At 35.1% G+C, this 21,931-nt stretch overlaps 1 protein-coding gene across 1 annotated transcript in view; it reads left to right on the plus strand.

Moving 5' to 3' along the window:
• LOC117910894 (methylmalonate-semialdehyde dehydrogenase [acylating], mitochondrial-like) overlaps positions 1-21,594 on the plus strand; it is a 53,443-nt gene extending 31,849 nt beyond the window's left edge. Inside the window, exons 12-21 of the mRNA XM_034825073.1 lie at positions 3,293-3,343; positions 3,471-3,622; positions 7,102-7,192; positions 7,418-7,498; positions 20,166-20,243; positions 20,362-20,397; positions 20,508-20,551; positions 20,651-20,729; positions 20,820-20,910; positions 21,035-21,594. Of these exons, the coding sequence (XP_034680964.1) occupies positions 3,293-3,343; positions 3,471-3,622; positions 7,102-7,192; positions 7,418-7,498; positions 20,166-20,243; positions 20,362-20,397; positions 20,508-20,551; positions 20,651-20,729; positions 20,820-20,910; positions 21,035-21,147 (816 nt within the window). The 3' untranslated portion in view covers positions 21,148-21,594. The remainder of the gene's footprint in view (positions 1-3,292; positions 3,344-3,470; positions 3,623-7,101; positions 7,193-7,417; positions 7,499-20,165; positions 20,244-20,361; positions 20,398-20,507; positions 20,552-20,650; positions 20,730-20,819; positions 20,911-21,034) is intronic.
• The last annotated feature ends 337 nt before the right edge of the window (positions 21,595-21,931 follow it).

Below are 21,931 nucleotides of genomic sequence, written 5' to 3' on the forward strand. Positions count from 1 at the left end.
AGCTGTAGATCCCATGCTTAACCAACTCATGTGAACATCAAGGCTCAAAGTAGAGAATAGGTAGATGGTCTCCAGTCTGCTCAAACAGACATGCAACCCTTTAAGCATGGTTGCTGCAAAGAATGTTTTCTCTTAATCCACTCATTGGGTCATACTTAATTTGCTTGAACAAACTCAGCCTATTTGTTGACATACATGCTTAGTCCACCCAAAGTGCATCTTGTTTCTGCTCAAAGAGATTAAGCCTTATTCTTGGTTATCCTCATGCTTCTTCCTTCATTCCTTAGTTCTGCTCAAATGGCCTGCTTGGCCTTCTTGTTTATGTTCATTCCTCAACACTTAACCATTTGTTCCAAACATGATTTTACTTAAGTGCAACTTATTTAATGGCTCAAAAGCTCTAGCATGATCATCAGTGACCAGCTTAGGGTCCTAAATAACAAACATAGCTAAGGGCTAGTTCTAAGTGTCCAAACTCATCAACTTGTTGTAGTTAAAGCCTAGTAAATAAAAAGTTAGGATTCTTATGAATTACAAATTTGCAAGTTAGTAATGATAAACAAACTTGGTGTATGCATCAATAAAATTTTGTATCCTTTAGGGGTTTACAAGATGATTTATTAGAAGTGAGAAAATATCTAATGACCATTTGTTTCTGTGGAAGAATGAAATTATGAAAGTCATGATTTTATAATTAAGGAAGAGAATTAGGCAATCCCGTAATCAAAGGGATCTAATGTAATTAAATTAGGAAAGTTTTTAATTTTGGTGCTAGGAATTTTTGTATATGTGTTGAGTCTCTGTATAGGGTAAAAAAATCAAGGGAAAGAATTTTATACCTTTCATTCATTCCATCTCTTCTTCTACATGGTATTAGAGCTTTAGCCTCATAAATCTAGGAAGAGAAGAATTTTTTTTTCAACCTTCATAGCCGAGTTGAAGACCAGAGTCAACCTTCATCATCAACCTTAAGATTTCCTCTTGTCTGAGTTAAGCCATTGCAGGAAACCTAGATCACGAATGCAATGCCAAAGCTCACATTGTCATGCCACTAATGCAAGACATCTCTATCTTCGCCTTGCACTGCCATCGCACTACACAAAGATCATGTCATGCCACTACTGCAAATCACATTGTTGAGAGATCATGCAAACTTCATCTCCACCTTGCACCAGTATCGCGTTGCAACTCTTGTCTCAACCTTGCTGTCACCCTTGGATCTTCCTTGTTGTCGGCCTTCCCTTTATCTCAGACTTCCACCATCGCATCGTCGCAAACTCTTCACGAAACAGAAATTGTGCCATCGTTGTTGTTGCAAGTGAAGATTTTTCCTTCTATAGGTGTTCCTTGCACTGTAGATATTGTTAGAAATCAAGAGTGTCGGACCTCTTACGTATTGCTTGGCTTAATTGTAGTTTTACTTGTTCAGGATTAGCATTGCTACAGTAATGAGTTTTTACTTTCTTCTTCGAAATGATGTAGAGTTTATACATCTTCCTTTTTTTTTCTGTTAGGTGAGTTTATACATCTTCTGCACAAGCTTTTTATTAATGAATTTCATTCTTACTTAACTAAAAGGCGAACACAACCTTTTCTCTTTTACCATAACCGTTTATATGAAATGATTACAACTCCAAAATTTTGTGGACATATAAGGCAAAATGCATCTTAAAATAGTTGGACAAAAAAGCATTTACACTAATGTCACTCCCTTAAGCATCAATATTGATCATGTCTAGCTAGCAATATCACTATGATAATGATGATTGCCAATTATAAGGAAATAGTGGTCTTAGAATCCTAGAATGTTGGCATCCTATCCATTAGGTTATGTCTTGTAGATGCCCAAACCAAAACAACTTGGTGCCAAAGAGTAGAACTTTCGCTTGGGAACCTCCAAAGCCACTTCCTTAAAAGGGCTTGATTCCTTAAACCTAAAACCCTTTCCATCTTTGGTTTGCATACTAGGTCCTAGCTGATGAGTTGGTGTCTCTTACACTCCCCCACCCCTAACCAAAGAAAATACCTTTGTAATTTCTCAATCTTAGATGTGATTGAAGATGGAATCTTGTAAAGAGAAGATAAATCAACATGAACCTAAAAATGAAACCTATGTTTTCAGTTGCTCTAACCTGTATGCGTACTATTTAACCATGAGGCCTAGATTATCATCACTAAATTTATTGGAGGGATTAATTTTTTTGGCTGTCCAACACCATTGAACATGATTAAACTCATTCTAACAGTATTACATATATTTTTTTCATAAGAAACTAGAGCTTTTTATTGAATAAGAAGAACCCATTATTAGGATGGAAGATTATCCTTAAAGAAAGCCATGGGGGAAATAAAAGAAGAAAAATAAATTAAAAAAATGGATGCTAGTGTACGACCAAGCACCCCCCAAAACCTAATAGAAGCCACAAAACCAAGGAATTCTGGATGGGAAGTGAATTCCTAAGAAATAAATTCAGTGGAACAGCCCCTAGCTTAGCCAAGTTATCCACTACCTGCTTGACAACTTAGGATTCCAATTGAGAGGGCACCTCTGATCTCTAGAAAGGTCAATGATCCTCCATCCAAGGATAATGTCTCTAGGATTCCAATTGAAGTTCATTTGTCTTTCTTTCTCCTTCTTCTTTTCTTCTTTTTTTTTTTTTTTTTTTTTTTGGCGTTGTCATAAACCAAATATTTATAGCATCACAAATCAAAATTACTAGAAGGATGGGGTACCCTTCAAGGGTAAGCAGTTCGCTACAAAGAAAAGAAGAACCGTGAAGGAAGTAAGATGCAGAATATATAGATCAAAGAACCTCTCAAGGAGGCATGAAACTCCCCTAAATTTATATTAGAACTCTCTTCTATGGGAACCTTTGAGATATATCAGGGGTTTTTTTCTTTTCAGCTTAATTGAAATGATACAAGTATTCAGCTTAACAACTCCTCTTTTTGTGTGGAATTCTTGCTAGATGGGCTCCATAATCAGATCTCCATATTAACCTACATTAAGGGGTCTGTCAATATAATTCTTTTGCCCAACTCAGTATAGTTTAATCTAAACATTTCTAGCAGAGTTCTACTAGCCATGTTTCAATTTATTATAATTGAATGTTTGTTCATCATATAATGAAACTATACAACAAGCCTTTTTTTGTTGAACAATATTTTTTTTCACACTGTTGAGAGTAGTTTGTTATCATACTTGATTCCATGGAACATAGTTCAAATGTATTCTTAGCATCTGTTAGTTATGTTCTTATTTGGTCTTTTGTTATTGATACTATTTTTTAAGGATGGCATGTACATATATGCAAGGGCATCAGCTAAAGGGAAACGTGTGCAGGTAAGTGCACTTCATTATCTTTGGTAACAAATTTAAAGTTTCGCATGTAAGAGAAATGGTTTCTTTTCTACTCATGTGATAGTTGAGATCAAATTAAATGGCTATCTGACTTATTACTGGTTTTCAGTCTAATATAGGAGCCAAGAATCATGCAATTGTCATGCCTGATGCCAGCAAGGATGCTACCTTGAATGCACTAGTTTCTGCTGGTTTTGGTGCTGCAGGACAAAGATGCATGGTGCTCAGCACGGTAGTCTTTGTTGGAGGCTCAAAATCATGGTCGTATTTTCTGTCTCCCTTATTAACTTAAATAAAATATTTTGCTTTTCTGATGTTTGAGTTCAATTTATTCCTCACTCTCTTAAGGTTTAAATTATAAGTCAACAATCAGCAGTTCTACTGCAACTAGTTTTCACCTTCAATATCTATCACATTAATATCTACAATTGGAAGAAGAAGCTTCTTTTAAATTCTCTATAAATATATGTGAGTGGCTATCAAGCTAGATTTTCCCCACTTATGGTCATGGTTTTGGTGGGGGTGGTGTTTGAATTCTTTCATCCTTGGTCTGATGTTATTGCATCCTAAGACTCGGTGATGGCTCCATTTGTTGCAAACACAGGTGCTTAGTGAACCAAGGGATGTAAAATTCATATATAACACATCGTACATGATATGTATAACAATATAACTTCTATTTCTGGGCAGACAACTTCCTTTAGAAGCCCTGTAGATAATAAGTTCTCTCTGTATAAGATGCTGTGGGAAGTGCCCACATCAATGCAGTGATAAAGATGTGTTGAGGACATCTTTTTTTTTTTTTTTTTTAATTAGAAACAAGTGATATATATATATTAATGTTAAAGAAAACATGAAAAGGATGAGAACATCTTGTGCAGTTTCTTGTAACCATAGTGCATGTGCTTTGTGTATTTGATTTCATTTGCAAGTAAATAAAAAAGGTGGAATTTTGTTGATGTTTTGTTGAATGATAAAAGCATATAGGTTTTTTTTTTTTTCCTTTTAATTGTATCAGTAGGCAGACATATTTGCTCCTTATTAGTTGTTTCGAGAGGTTTATTTCACCTCGTCTCATTTTGTGGCGAAGGGTGTGGCCAGGTCAATCAAGATATATTAGTGCAGTAACATGTTGCTCTACATCAACTGTCCACCACGACAATGTGCTGTGAGCAACAAGGGATCAACTCAATCTGATTGCTCAATAGGTAATACAGTACAACAGAAGGATGAGAAAGCCTTCAAAAGAAGCTAAAAGAAAGAGGAAAGGTGAACTTTATGATTAAAGAAGGAACGCCAGGCACAGCTATCTAGAGGCTTAGTTTCAGGGGGTAAGATTCCCAACAAAACCATCAGGAGCAATATCTCCCATCTTGGCTGGCATATCAGCCTCTTGGTTACCTGATCTGGGATTCCATTTAGAAGACAACCCAATGCTGTTAGACTTGTTTGCAATCTTTCTCCTAGTGATAATATTGCAAGATTCATAATTTCCCTAGCTTGAGCTTGCCTGCCAATAAGGCCAGAATCTCTGCCAATATCCAAGCATTAGCCTTAGAGAAGACATGTATCACACTTTTCATGTGGTCTCTAATAAATCCTTCAACTTTCATCTGAACAAGGTTACTTAAAGATCAAACTTCGAAATTAAAATGAACTTTTTACACTTCCATGGTCAAAATAGACACTTTTCTTTTCCCTGTTGAACTAACTACTGCCCAGTTGCAAATCCCTAAACTCCTCAAGAGAAGTCATGAACCAGACTTTTTTCCTCACAACATTGATTTTATCATCATCTGACATAGAAAGTTTCACACTTGTTTCCAGCCAAATCAACTGTGTGAGAAGGGCACCACTATGCACTCTCCTACCAAGACCCTCAGAGACAACCATCAATCTTGGTGATATCCTCTAGGGAACCTACTGAACTCCGGCCATGAAAAGCCACCTTTTCCAAACAGCATAAGTGGTTGGTCTTTATAGGACAATAAGACAATAAGCCATGCAACAGCAGATGGCCTGCTGTTTCCCAGCTAGGTACATAAGCACATATCTGAGATTAGGGATCTATAAGGCATCTACATAGAAGCAAGTCATTAGTATTGAATGTCTAAGCTGCATTCAGCCAAAATAATGTATGATTTTAGGGGGATGGTTTGTCATTCCAAGTCAAGTTAACTGGAATACTGGGAGATGTGCCCCAAGGTTCGAAGCATCAGCCGAGTTCAGGGCTGAGTCGCATCCGCCTTGGCAAGTTCCATGACAAGTCCGATACCTAATACATGTTTTTGCACTAACTTGGTGAAAAATCAGTAAGACTCGTTTTGGTTCACCAAAACTACACCTAGTTAACTCAGATCCATGGCTTCAAACCCATGAAACAATATGATCTTTGCTGTTGTTGGATTGAACGGCGATGAGTGGTAGTGCTAGGATTGGCTGAGGCATCATTGCAAAAGATTCTAATCGTGACCCTTTTCTTCAATCTTTGTTGCTTCCTTGCCGATTGCGTCGGTGCATTGGTTGAACAATAATATTGTCTTCATTGATGGTTGGCGATGAGTCTAATCACATGGGTGGGTGGGTTGGACGAAAATGCCTCTACATTTTCTTTGTTCTTGGTTTGGAATTTAAGAATTGGGAAAGTAGCAATTGGGATAGATTTAGGAAATTTTAACATATTCCTTTTATGAAATTAATTAAATGCATTAAATGATGATGTATTCCTAATATTTTTTATAGTTGTATTCCTAATATATGGTAATTTATTTATAAAATTAATTATATAGGATATTCATAAGGAATTAAAAATAACAAATTGAAATATAATAATTGTTACAAGTATTAAAAATGCATATATAATAATTTTAAAATAGACTTGGATGTTAATCATTAATATAAATTAATAAATTTTATTATATAAATATAAAAAATAAATATATAATGAAATAGCATAAAACATAATAATAGTATTTTTAAATAATTTTAGTATATTGATATACATTTATAGTTAAATATTTAACAGTTATTAATTATATTTAATGGTTTAAAATTATGAATTAATGTAACTAAATATTAAATGAAAGAAGTTTATTTTATTAATTCTTGAGTTCATTTAATTGTGTTTAATTTTTTTACCATTGTAATAATTTTTTTAAAATATTTTTAAATTTTTAATTAGTATATTTTGCGTATCAGCCAATGTTGATCCAAGATGCATAGACCGATGTGCCTTAGGACCTCCCAAGTCAATGACTTATACCGTGACTTTGAACCATGATGTATAGTCTCTGAAAGATGAAGGAACTAAAAAATTTTTTAGCACTAAACGTCAGCCATTCACAAACCAACTCCTAGCATGCCTAGAATCAATAGAAAAAAGATTTGCTTTGTGGTTTACTGCATAGCCACCTTTCTCCAAAACCATCTCTTGGCTAGGGAGCGTTGATATTCTCATCCATATATGCTTACTGATGCAGCCCACCTAGCTGGACCAGAGCGGACTTCTTCCCCTGTTATCTGTAGCCTCTGCTGCTAGTAAATTGACTGCCTTTTAAGAATTGATGTTCCTCTTCATAAAAAATATCTTCCCTTGCTTTCTTATTTTCCATTTTTTTTAAAATTTTTTTTCCTTTTCTCTTCTTCATCATAACTAAGTAATGTTGCTTCTTGGGAAATGAAGTTTGGTCATGGAACTGAAATATATTAGTATAACAGGGGTCTGTTATGACCTTTTCCAGGGAAGATAAACTAGTGGAGTGTGCCAAGGCTCTTAAAGTAAATGCTGGAATAGAACCTGATGCAGACCTTGGTCCAGTGATTAGCAAACAGGTGCATACATGGTTCAAACTTTTACCTGTAGATGTGAACTACTTTCTTTGACAAGAAATGGTGAGATTTACTGAAATGGCTTTCCACAATTTTAATCGTGAAAATTTTTATGACTTATCAATGGAAACATAGGGCAGTTTTTATTTTGGGTGTCTATTTATGATTTTGCATTCTACATCGGACTGCATTTTAAAACTTTTTAATTCATTCTTCATGTGCACCCAGGTGAAGGAACGAATATGCAGATTGATCCAAGCTGGAGTGGACAGTGGTGCCAGACTCGTGCTTGACGGAAGAAATATTGAGGTATGTCTTACCACTTATTTGTCTATGATTATTTTGCTTGATTTCTTTTGGTCCAATCAATCATTTTCTTATATTCCTTAACTAAGATTAAAGGCACATGATTTTTGTGCAATGTAGTGGACATAATATTGTATTTGTTTTCATATTTAAATCACTAAAAATTTAAAGTTAAAGCAAGAAATTTGACATAGCTATATAAATAGCAATTTTCCTATTTTTTAGTAGAGAAATTACATAAAAGAATTTACAATATAGACAACATAGGAAATTTAAACATATTAAGAAAGATTGAACAAATCTTTAGAACTTAGGTACAATTCTTCCAATAAAAAATAATGTAAAAAAATTACAAATAGAAAATTTTAACAAAAATAAAACAAAAATTGAACAAACATGGTCCATAAATTCCTTTTTTTCTTTTTATCAGAAACAAACATAAATATTAATTAAGAAAAGAAACATGAGAAGGATGAGAAATCCTCCCCATGATGTACAAACCAAATCAAAAGTATTAAGTAAATCTCCACTAACTAAGGATGGCTATACAAAAGGTGCAAAAGGCCTATACAAGTATAACAACTCTTGACTCTGCAAACGCAACCCTAGGATGTACATATCGAAAGTCAACTAAGCTAAATTACACTCAAAGGATAGGGTTTAAAAATGTCTATACAGTAAGCCTAAAAAGAAACATAGAAATAAAGCAAATTCCACATCATCTCTAGCGTCTTCCAAGTGTTTTAAAAAATCCTAGCATTCCTCTCTCTCCACACAATCCACAACAAAGAGAGACACGCAATCCTCCAAAGAGTCTTGCCTCTAATAGAATTCCCAAAACACTTGAAAGAAATCACCATCATATCGCAAATACTGTTTGGATGAACCCATGCCATCCCAACCTATGAAAATCTCTTATGCCACAATCCCAAAGTGATCGGACAATGCAAGAAAAGATGATCAATCGTCTTTCTATTCCTCCTATATAGGATGCACCAATCAATGCTAAGAGCTTTGAAAGGCCTTCTCAACTATAGCATGTCATTGATATTTACCTTCTTTTGTGCCACTAATAATGCAAAGGCCTTGACCTTAGAAGAGACTTTTGATTTCCATAAAAAAAATTAGTTGGGTAGAAAGGAACAAAATTTGAGACATGGTGAGGCTGAAAAAACGATTTTATTGAGAAAATTCTTGAAAAGGACGGTACCCAAGCTTCACATCTAGAACTGAAGGAGTCAAAATGAACAAGGGAAAGTAAGACATTAGTTTTTTAAGATCCACAATCTCCACATCAGTTAGATTGTGTCTGAAGATGAGATCCCAAGACCAAAAAGTGCTATTGCCCAAGATAGCTGAAATATGAAGGTTTTTAATAATGGTAACTATGAAAAGTCTTGAAAATTGTAAGCAAAGAGGTTGGTTCCCCCACCACAGATCTTCCCAAAAACGAATTTTGGTCTCAACACCCACCACAAAGAGAGTGAAGAAAAAACTTAGAGAATATGTGTGATGGTCTTCCAGGTGTAACAATGTGACCATCTGATTATTTTGTTGGTGTCCCATCCATTAGGATGTGTTCCATAGATACTCAAGATAACCTGATGCCAGAGAGCATAACTTTCCTTAGGGTACCTCCAAAGCCACTTTCCTTATAAAGCTTGGTTCCTCATAGAAATTTTCCCAAACCCTAACCCACCAAACTCCTTAGGCTTACAAACCATGTCCCACTTGACCAAATGATCTCTCTTACCCTCCCCAGAACTTGACCATAAAAATTCTCTTGGAATTTTCTCAATCCTCAAATCTATTGAAACTAGAATCTTGAAAAGAGATGGAAAATAGCTCGAGATGTGCGACAATTAAGACTGAATTAGGGTGATTCTACCTCCTAAGGACAAGAAAGTTTTTTTCCATCCATCCAACCTCCTCGAGACTCTATCTAGCATTAGATCTCAAAAGGAAATCAATTTTGGGTTCCTCCCTGAAAGAAGACCCAAATATGTTAAACGCTAATCAAGGACTGCACAATCAAGTAGAGAAGCCAACCTGGCGGTTTAGTCTTGACTAATGTTAATTCCAGATAGAGTGCTCTTATTTAGATTAATCCTTAGCCTTGATAAACACCTAAACACCAACAAAATTAGCTTAAGAGATTTCAACTCTTCCAAGGATGCTTTAGAAAAAAAGATGGTGTCATCTACAAATTGTAAATGAGACACCTTGGTCTTATTTCTATTTACTAGAAACCCCTCGAATAGACCTCTCCTTCGCTCTCACAACTAATCTACTTAAAACATCAACCACAATGTTGAAAAGAAAAAGGGGAAGGAGATCTCCTTGTCTTAGGCCTTTGTATGCCTTAACCCACTCCTTAGCGTTTCCATTCACTCCTTGTCCATATATTCCTTTTTTCTTGTTAAAAATATTGTCAATGGACACATGTTTCATGCCTTAGAACATAATGGATCTTGCTCATCCAAGAGTAAGATATGATGAATCAGACGTTGAGGAAGGACTGAAATTGAATAAATGATTAGAAGGAAGCTACAAGACACAAAATCTTCTCAAGGGAGATGTGATGGAAGGTAAATATTTTAAGGGGATTACAGAGTTGAAATCTTGGGATTGAAGAGAGCAGTTTTGAGAAGTGTTAAAAGTAAGGGAGAGGTGTTTGAGGAGGTTGAGTAGCCCTGCAAAGTAATATTCAGGGTTTAGATGATAATCGGAATGTAAAAATGAAAATGAAAATGAAAATTAAAGTCCTTATCAACTTCATGGGTTACAGTTTTAGAGATGTGAGAAGGGAGAATCTTTTTGTAGACAGTATTGATAATATGCTCTGTATATCAACCATGATCTGCTGTGCTGATTTTGAGGATCGGATCAGTGGGATATGCCATAGCTTTAAGATGAAGGGAAGAAAGAAGGCAGTCAGACAATTAGTGAATGCTGGGGTGAACCATAAAAGTTTGGATTCTGTAAATGCAGAAATTTACAGTATTCATATTTTGAGATCCGCATAAAATTATTCTGGTTTGCCTTCAGTTTTCCCTTCCAAGATAGTCTGGAATTCTCAAGTCCCTTTCAAAATCAAGTCCTTTGTCTGGTTAGTGGCTCACAAGAAGGTAAATACTAATGATATGCTACAGTTGAGAAGACCCTACAAAGCACTTAGTCCCGACATTTGCATGTTGTGCATGAAGCAGGGAGAAACAGTAGATCATCTTTTTCTTCATTGCCCTCTGACGATGGGGTTGTGGTACAGACTATTTCAGTTATCACAGATAGATTGGGTCCCTCCTAGGAGCATCTGTGACATGCTATCTACCAATTTTAATGGGTTTGGATCTTCTAAGAGAGGGATTGTATTATGGCAAGCTGCGTGCATCGCTTTATTATGGGTCGTGTGGCGGGAAAGAAATGCAAGGATTTTTGAGGATAAAGCAAGGAATTCAGAGAACCTATGGGACATGATTCATTTCCTTGCTTCTCTTTGGGCTTGTTGTTCTAAGGTTTTTAAGGGGATTCCCCTTAATGTGATACAACTTGATTGGTTAGCGGCGTGCAACTCCATTGGGTTGGCCTAACTTATAGCAGTTGTCTGTATCTACTTTGTATTTTCTCGCATTTGTTTCATTGTAGTTTTGTTTTTCTTTGGTGGGAGGATTCCTCATCCTTCTCTTGTACTTTCCTTTTTATCTATATATGCCTTTGTCGTTTCCAATCAAAATAAAATAAAATAAAATAAAATAATTAAATTTTGATACATCTTGAAGAAGGAAATTGTCCCTTATACTCAGAGGAGGAATCAGTTTCAGATTACTATACTTAGTTGCGCTTCTGCTGACATCAACTTACATATTTGAGAGATGTTACTTATGATTGTCCTGGTGATGCAGCCAAGCAAGAAAAAAGTTCTCAAAACAGATAAAATCTGTGAGTTTCTTTGGGGGTAATTAATACAATCCCTTTGCCATCTTTAAATTTAGCATATGCCCTGGAACACAAAGAAGAAAAGTTTCCCAAGAAAATCTCAAACTCCATTGAGAAGTCAGCACTTACAACTGTGGGAAGTACTAGAGGATGTGGAAGAGACCATGAGACTTCTCTCAGAAGAGGGGTATAGGTAGAGGGGCTGCATCTAATGGTTGAGGTAGAGGTTGATCTACAAGCGAGAAGATATGTACCCATTGTGGGTGTACCAATCCTACCACAACATATCGTTGGGATTTACACAGGAGGCCTTCTGCAAATACTATCTCTTTAGAAGATAATCCAGTTGTGCCAACTGAGGAGGTTAACCTAAGAAATGATATATCTCTTTCAAGGCCAGATTTTGATTCACTGGTTCAACTCATATATGAGAGAATATCTCAAATGGAGAAACCTTCATTTTATTCCACTGCTTTGGTCCAGACAAGTCTTCTTATTCTCTTCTAGTATCTTTTGATGCTAACCCCTGGATTATTGATTCAGGAGCTACTGACCATATGACAGGTACATCTACAAAGTTTCTTTTCTTACTCTCCATCAGTTCAACCCATTTCAGTAAAACTTGCTGATGGTGCTACAATTAGGATTGTTGGTATTGGTTCCATTAGTTTGTCTCAAATTTTGCCCTTGAAATGTCTTACGTGTTTCCCAGTTGACTCATAATGTAATGTCTATTAGTTCATTTACAAAATCATTAAATTGTTACGTAACCTTTTTTTCCTTCACATTTTGTCATTTTGGATCTATGGATGAGGAGGACAATTGGTGGTGGTAAGGAGCAGCATGGCCTAAATGCATTTTTTTCCTCAAATACATCTAGAGTTAGTGTTACACACAATGTAACAAGTGACCAGGCACTGTCATGGCACTACAGGTTTGGTCATCCATCCACATGTGTCTTAGAGAGAGTAGTGCCTTCCAAGCTTGAGTGTAGTTTGTCATGAACCATGTTTGAGAGTATAATATCATGGATCTATTTACCCCTTGAATAAAATTAATCGTCATACTAGGTTCTTTGAATTGATTCATTCAGATATTTGGGGACCATCCCTTGTCTACTCTTCAAAATTCAAATATTTTATTACTTTCATTGATTAATATTGAAAGATGACATGGATCTACTTACTCAAAGAGTAAAAGTAATGTTATATCTATGTTTAGAAGTTTTCATGCTTGGATTACTAACAATTTTAACACATCTATAGGCACATTTCATAGTGATAATGCAAAAGAATATTTGTCACATGCTTTTACACAATATTTGCTTGATGAAAGGATTGAATCACAAACATCATGTCCTTGCACACTAAACAAAATGGTATTGCTGAAAAGAAAATTGTCACTTGAAGTGGCCCGATGTTTACTTTTTACAATGAATGTACCCACACATTATTGGTCTAATGCGTAACACGCTATCTAATTAATCAATGGCCTAGTCCCTTAGTTGATAGTAAATCATCTATTGAAACTTCTTCTGAATTTTATCATGAGACAAAAATTCCACTTCGCGTGTTTGGTTGTGTTTGCTATGTATATGAGCATTCTGCTGCTAGTTCTAAGTCATCTTCTTACTCAATTTACATTTTTCTAGGATATTTTACAACCAATAAAGGATATAAATGTTTCGACTCTCTTATAAGGAAGAGGCTCTCCATGAATGTTCGTTTTCTTGAACATACTTCTTTCTATCCTTTTGAAAAATGCACTAAAAGGAAACTCACTCAGGATCTTCCATCTATTTTTTCGTACCCACTTTGTCAACAAATACCACACCCATAATAAGCGTAACACCACTTACTCTTGTTGTGAATCTTGCACCTACTTTACAAGTTTATTCATGAAGGAAGAATAGGCCATTATTTATTTAGATCCATCTCTTGTGTTTGAATCTACCACATACCTTGATCAATAGTCACATACTGATGAGGTACCTACCATTTCTTCCAAAACCTTTGTTGGACTTCCAATTGCTCTTCAAAAAGGTAAGCACCCTTGTACAAGATGTCCTATTTCCTCCTTTGTTTCTTACCAATTCATTTTACCTCTTCACAAGACATTCATTACTTGACTTGATCAATCTTATGTCTCCTCCTCAAACAAAGAAGTTCTTACTTTACCTTACTAGAAACAAGCAATGAATCAGGAAATGGAAGTTCTCTAGAAAAATCATACTTGGGAGTTAACATCATTACCAGTTGGAAAACATCCAATTGATTGCAAGTGGGTATTTGCTTTTTAAAATATAATCTTGATGGAAGCATTGCATGATGTAAGGTGAGATTAGTTGCAAAAGGTTTTTTGCGTACCTATGGGGGAGGACTATTTTGATACATTTCTCCAATATCTAAAATAGGCTCTATTTGAGTCATTTTATCTTTGGATGCTTCTTATGGATGGAATTTACATCAGTTAGATATTAAAACACCTTATTGAATGGTGATCTACATGAAGAATATATATGCTATGAATGTCATCTTGAAAAATTCTTTATATGGCCTTAAAAAGTCTTCTCGTGCCTGGTTTGAGAAACTTAGATCCGCTCTTTTGCAATTTCAGTTTATGAGATCTAATGAAGACTATTCTTTATTTTACAAAATGTGTGATATAGGCTTGACTCTTTTGTCGTGAATGTTGATGATATTGTTATCAAAAGAGATTATTCTCAAGGCATTCTTGTTCTTAAGAATTTCTTGAAGTGAACTTTTAAGGTAAAATGATCTTGACCACCTAAGATACTTCCTTAGATGTCGATTGAGTGATATTGCAATTGATATGTACACAAAGTTATCTACAGACAGTGGCAGTCTTTTACGTGATCCTCATCTTTGTCAAAGTCTGGTTGGTAAACTTATTTTATCTCACCATTACTTGTTCTGATCTAGCCTATAAAGTTAGTCTTGTCAACCAATAAATGCATGTGCCACACATTGAACATTTCAAAGAAGTTAAATGAATTCTTCGTTATATTAATGAAACTCCTAGGAAAGGAATTTTGTTTTAAAACAAAAGTTACCTTAATATCGTTAGCTATTCATATGCAAATTGGGATGGTTCACCAGATGATAGAAGATCTACTGTAGAATTTTCTACATTTTTGGGAGGTAACTTGGTAACAAGGCATACTAAAAAACTTGTGGTTGCTCGTAGTAGTGGTGAAGCTGGATTTAGAGCCATGACTTAGACATGTAGTGAATTGATTTGGCTTCCAAAATTAGTGGCTGAGTTGGTTTCTCTGGTTTCATCTCCTTCTCATATGCATTGTGACAATCAAGTGGCCATTCACATTGCATCTAATTTTGTTCTCCATTAATGCACAAAACATAAAATGTATTAGCTCAAGAATTTTTTACTCCCTATGTTCGCTCTATAGGTCAGCTGGCTGATGTTTTTACAAAAGCCCTTTCTAGAAATACATTACAAAGTGCTTTATCCAAACTAGACTTGATTAATATCTACGCATTTGCTTGAAAGGGAGTGTTGAAGATATTGACTACTATTCTTATGGTTATCTTATTATATGTTTATCCTTTTTTATTTTTTTTATAGATGAATAGGAGCCAGTAAGTCTATATCCCAATAATAAGGGATTGGATTTTTTCTTTATGACCATGATTTGCAACAAGATGCTAGTAAGTCTATCTCCCAAAGTATGATTGTAAAGGGTAAACCTAAAATTTCTTAAATATTTGAGGTATTACTATGTAGAATTTAATGGGAAATTCCCTTTTCCCTTGCCCTGACCAATTATTTATATAAGAGAATGCACTTCAATTCACGGTTAAATTTGTAGTTTGTTGTTTAAGTTTCCTTGGCATTTTTGTTGTTTTGTAAGAGGATCTTGACATCAAACTAAAATCTAGTTATTCTATACCAGGTTTTCAAAAGCATTTTTGAGGTGCACTTCTAAGCACACCTTAGGATGGGGCATAACAAAAAAGCATTGAGGTATTGTAATAAACATAGGGCTCCCAAAATCCATTTGCCTTTAGAGTCAAGGCACCCTAGTGACGTGCTTTGGGCATGCCTTTTTTGCCATGATTTTAAGGCATCAGCTTCTGCTGATCTTGGTTGCCGAGGAAGAAAACCAACCTTTCAACATCAAAATCCCATAGAGTAAAAATAGAGAAGATATTGAGTGAAAAAACTCTAATCCTAACTCTCTATGGAACCCCTTATCTCACATACGTAGGTGCCGCAATCACCACCTCCTCAAGCCCCCTAAAGATCAATGGCTTCTCACTCTTGTGGTAGCTTCTTGTGAATTATATTAGAGAGTTGGACGGATAAAAAGAATAGATATGTAATAAATTTTCTTGTTAATAGTCTTGTTGACACATGGTTATTTAAATCAATTGATATATTTAATACAATAGAAAATAAAGAATTAATGTTCAAATATCTTGATAACGTGGTTGAAGAAAATGGAGAGGAGAATTTTGTATAAGTCATCACTAATAATGCCTCCAATTATGTGAATGTTGGAACGAGGCTTATGGAAAATAGTACAAAATTGTGGTGGACTCCTTGTGTTGCTCAATACATTGATTTGATGTTGAATGGAAAAACTAAAGGTTCATGCTAATGCACTTTCACAAGCCAGGCAAGGGGCAAAGGTTATATATGGGCACACTTGGGTTCTTAGATTGATTAGGATATTTACAAAAAATGATGAACTCATTTGCTATTGCATTTCTTACTTTCTAAAGTCTTTATAAGCAAAAATAAGCTCTCATAACAATGTTTTCCTCTAAAAAATGGTGTTAAAGTTTTTGAGGAAAAAAGGTAGGTGGTGTCAAAGCTCGAAGTATTGTGTTGTTTAATCCAAATTTTTTAGTCTCATGTTGCTCTTTATATAAAGACCAATATTTTATTGGTTAGGCTTTGAAAGAGATTGATTCATTTGAGAAGCCAGTCATGGGTTATATTTATGAGTTGATGGACTTAGCCAAGGGGAATATTGCATTTACTTGTGGAGGTATTGAGAGAAACTATGGGTTGATATGGATAAAAATAGATGTAAGATGGACTCCACAACTTCATGGGCCATTATATGCATTAGGTTATTGTCTTAACCTTAAGTGCGCTATGAAGATAAATTCTCTTATGAGGTGTGGAACAGATTATTTGAATGCATACATAGGATGTTGGGTTATAATAAACATTTAACAATTGATATTTACTTAGACTTACATGACCAAGCAAGAGTAGAATTTGGAAGCTGTGTTGTAATTAATTCTCAAAAATTAAAAAATACAATGAGTTGGTGGATACATTTTGAGGTTTCAACATTGGAGTTGCAAAAGTTTTCTATTTGAGTTCTTAGCCTCACTTGTAGTGCTTTAGGATGTGAGAAATGGGAGCATTTTTAAATCGGTAATACTTCTAATTTTAAGTACTTATATTTCTATTTTAATACGATGACGTAGATTTAACATTTGAATATTTAAATATTCAATAGTTAACATATAAATTTGTTTCTTTTATCATATGTAGATTCATACAAAAAAAGAGAAATAGACTTGAACATAAGAGGTCAAATGCTCTAGTATATATGAGGTACAACACTAGATTGAGAAAGTTAGGTATGCAAAGAAAACAAAATGTTGATGCAATATTGGTGGAGATTAATTTTGAACATGAATAAATTGCCAAGAAAGAAGATCCCTTCCTCCTACTTTATACTTGGCTTGAAGATGAGGAACTATTTAATTTTGATGGTATTGGAACTGTGCTATCAAAAGGTGAAAAAATTCAAGCACTATTGATCAACAGTTTCTTCACATTCCTACAAAAGAAAGCATGATGAATTTGAAAGTAAGTATTAAAATGTTAAAGTTATAAATATGACTAGATCTACCCATGAACAATTAAAATTTTACAGTTCATTTGTACTTTATGCTAGGTAATAAAGGCAAAGAGGAGGTGAATATGGCACCAATTAATGAAAATGAGGAATGAGATGAATTAGGAGGATTTGATAGTAGAAGCTTTCCTACAATAGATACATTGGATGGGGATGATGATGACATTTGAGAGAGGGATTTAAGTTATATATTTTAGTCATATGTGTTTGACTTATATTTGTTATTTTTTGACTTATTATAATTTTTTGTGATAGTGTGGAACTATTATTATGTTTTTTATGACTTAAATTGACTTGTTATGAGGTTTTTAATTTATATTTTTCATATATTTTAAATTATTTTTAAATATTTGTTAATTGGAAAAATAAGGTCTCAAAATGTTTACACTTCAATGCTTTGAGGCCTACACCTCACTTAATGGGCATAAAAATGCATTGCCATTTGCTTTCGCCTTTTAAAACTTTGTTCTATACAATGGCAATGTGCATGTGACTTTGCATTTTATTCCTTTCTCTCAGGTATTCGTTATTTCCTTTATAAGTGAGTTAAAAGTCTATGTGTGATGAATTACTCTTATAGAAAAAAAAAAAAAAAAAAAAGTCCCTAGAAGGTCATTTGCACATATGTTCTAAGGTTTTTTTACTCACTCGTTTTGTGTTGAGTGATGGGACCAAATTTTGTTTTTGGGAATATCTGTGGTAGGGGGATCAACCTTTTTGCTTTCAATTTCCAAGATTGTTCATAGTCACCATAACTAAAAACCTTCTTATTTTAGCTATTCTAGGTAATAACACTTCTTTGTCTTGGGATCTCACATTTTTTCGCAATCTAAATGATGCATAGATTGTGGATCTTGAAAGACTAATGACCTTACTTTCCAATGTTCATTTATCTCCTTTTGTTCTAGATGCGAAAGCTTGGGTTCCGTCCTTCTCAGGAGCTTTCTCAGTAAACTCATTTTTTTCAACTTTATCCAATTTCTCAGATTTTGCTCCTTTCTATCTTGTTAATTTTTTGTGAAAGTCAAAAGTCCCTTCTAAAGTCCGGGCCTTTGCATGGTTAGTAGCACATAAGAAGGTAAATACCAATGACATGCTATAATTGAGGAGGCCTTTCAAAGCCCTTAGTCTTGATTGGTGCATCCTTTGTAGGAGTAGTGAGATGATTGATCATCTCTTCTTATATTGTCTGATTACTTTGGGATTGTGGCATAGGATTTTTTCACAGGCTAGGATGGATTGGGTTCAACCAGGTAGTATTTAGGATATGATGGTGATTTCCTTCAAGTGTTTTGGGATTCTATCAAAGGCAAGACTGTATGGAGGATAGCATGTCTCTCTTTGTTTTAAGATTGCGTGGAGAGAAAGGAATGCTAAGATTTTTGAGGATACTTGGAGGATGCCAGAGTTGATGTGGGATTCGCTTCAATTCTGATTCTTTTTAGGCTTACTATACAGACATTTTTAAACCTTATCCTTTGAGTATAATTCAACTTAGCTAGATATCGATTTGTACACCCTAGGGTTGGGTCTGCAAGGTCTAGGTTTGTTATACATGTATAGGTCTTTTGTCCTTTTTGTATAACCCTCCTTGTTTAATGGAGGTTTACTCACTTCTTTTGGTCAAGTATGTACATCATGGGGAAGACTTCCCATCCTTCTCATGTTTTTCTATTTTAATACAATTGTTTGTTTCTAATAAAAAAATAAAAATAGAAAAAGCCTTTAAAAGTTGGCACCTGGACCCTTCACTTCTACTGTCTGTGTCCTTGCCCATAGCATGGTGTTTTAACTCCAGCATGCTGAAACCATGCTTACTTTCTCTGCAGAGAAACATGATTGCTTTGAGGTCTAGCTCAAGTGGTAAGGGGTTCGGATGGGGTTGTTGGGAGGTTCCTGGTTCAAGTCCCAGGGAGGGGAAAAAAAAAAAGAAGAAAAAAAAAGGTTTACCTATTAAAAAAAACATGGAGACACACGGCCAACATAAAGTCACATCTTTTAATTTTTTTGCAAAAAAAAAGTCACTCACAATGGTTAAAATTAGTCTTTCCAGATTTTTTCTCTTTTTTCTTTTTTTCTTTTTTTTTTTGTATTTGTAGTTCAATGTGTTTGTGTTATTTATGGGTATAAGAATTTATCCTTCACTAGCTTCTCTTGTGAAGCTTTTATGGCTTCCTATTTGATAAGTAATAATTATATGTCCATGAAAATGTAGCTGAGCCGCTGTTTCATGATGTGATCTGATGAATGCAACATTTAGACACGTCTCGTGCCCAACAAATGTGGCTGAGTCCATTTGATATGTACATTTTTCTTCTTCTTCTTCTTTGTTTTTACATTCTGGGATGGGACTTTCTCTTTTTTGTCATCCCTTTTTATTCTTTTCAGAGGGGGAGGGGTTGGGTTGTGGGGGGTTGAGGTTGAGTGGTGGAGGCTTAATAGTCCTAATTTTGTATAATTCATCTGATGTTGGGAAATTTGGCCCTTGAATGGGACTTACTTAGACCACTGTCTTAGTGATATACAGAGCCTGAATCATGGGCAACTGGTGGAGATAAAGTCGGAGGAATTTAGCACCCATTGGCTGAAATGTTCAACACACACACATGGATGTATGCATGTATATGTACATGTGTGTATATATTATCTATGGTACAGGATTATCCACTGGACTTCCTTGGAGAAACATCACCCTTGAATTTATGTTCCTGTAAATTAGTTTTGTGGTGATCTTATGATGTCCATTGCATTTCTGTTTTTGAATTTTATGAAGGATCCAAGTTGGTCTTATTAATTTATTGACAACTATAGGTTCCTGGATATGAGCATGGCAACTTTATTGGTCCTACCATCTTATCTGATGTGACAGCCAACATGTTGTGTTACAAGGTACCTCATTTCATTTTCTCTGAAAGGGACCTCAGAAAACTATTATCCCCACAGAAGAAATGACTGGAGCTTAGATCCTGTCATAAACTTGACCTTGCTCTTCTTTTGGTTTGTGCAGGAGGAAATATTTGGTCCAGTGCTTCTCTGCATGCAGGTTTGTTGAGCATTCCCGCTCCTGTTATTTATTTATTATTATCTTTTTAATCAAGTTGTCTATGAGATGTAGTAGTCACACATACTTCTCTTTTTGCAACTTTCTTTCAGGCTGACAACTTACAAGAAGCCATAAGCATTGTCAATAAAAACAAGTACATCATCAATTTAACGTCTCTTGATCACCTTAAATAGTCTATAATCACTTGACGTATTGCATTCTGTTTTTTATTCGAGTTATACTCCTAATGCAGATATGGCATTGGGGCTTCTATATTCACCACATCTGGTGTAGCTGCGAGGAAATTTCAGACTGAGATTGAAGCTGGGGAGGTGAGGCAATCCTTTTCAGCATGTCTGATGACTGGTCTTGAAAACTTAATCTTATGGCCACTAGAAACTGATGAACCAGTTTTGACTCAGGTGGGCATAAATGTGCCAGTTCCAGACCCACTGCCGTTTTTCTCATTTACTGGCTCCAAGGCATCTTTTGCTGGGGATCTCAATTTCTTTGGTAACATATATTTGTCCATGCTCTCGTTCGATAATTCCATCTGTTCTAAAAGCAAATTTACACAAAATGGGCTACATTGGGTAAATTTCTGAAGTGATGAGCAGAAGAATTCCCTGAATTGCAGGAAAGGCTGGAGTTCATTTTTACACCCAAATCAAAACAGTGACGCAACAATGGAAAGATTTACCTAGTGACAGTGGAGTATCCCTGGTAATGCCAACTTGTGAGGGGTCATAACAGGCAGAAGACAACTTGTCATTTCTTATTCGGAACTCAGCCAAACCAAGTAAATCCCTTCACTGGCTATGAGATCGTCTTCTCTTCACATTTCACTGTTTATACCCTCCTTTTTTATTTTTATATATAAATTTTTTTCCTTTTCTTCTCTCTGTGGCCTAGAGGGAAATTTTGTTCTTCCCTTCTTCCTTTTCTTTTTCTTCTCTCTCTCTTTTGGGTTGGATGGGGTGGACAGTTGGACGTCTTCAGTACTTGACGGTTGTAGCCAAAATAGATGAGGAACTAATGACTGGGCTTGATCTAATGGATCTGTTCTGCTTAGAAAGAGGAATCTTAATTATGTAAAATTTTCTTTGCCTGGAAAATGTTTCAGGGCTTCAACTAGTTCATCCAGTTAAATATTGAATGAACCACTAGAATAAATTTGGGTATGTACCCTTTTTGTCATGTAGGTGTTTTCCAATTCATATTTGTATGATTTTTTTTTTTTTTTTTTTTGTTGGTTAATTGATTTTTTTTTCAGTCAGGACATGGGGCTCAGGGGAGTTGTATTGCTTGAGAACTATTACTTGACTTGGATTCCATCTTTTAAAGTAGAAACTAAAGAAGCTATTTATTAGCAGAACCTGATCTGATGTAACAATTATCATAACAACTTCCTTCTATATGTGGAGTAGAGTTTTGTGTCAAGTTTTTGGACTTTCGTGAGAGGTTGACCTGGAAATTATGATCTTAAGAAGTTACTCTTATTAAGGATAAAATGCAGTGGATTTTGGCTCTATTT

Source organism: Vitis riparia, chromosome 3, assembly GCF_004353265.1.
Source record: "Vitis riparia cultivar Riparia Gloire de Montpellier isolate 1030 chromosome 3, EGFV_Vit.rip_1.0, whole genome shotgun sequence".
NCBI classification, from domain to species: Eukaryota; Viridiplantae; Streptophyta; class Magnoliopsida; order Vitales; family Vitaceae; genus Vitis; species Vitis riparia.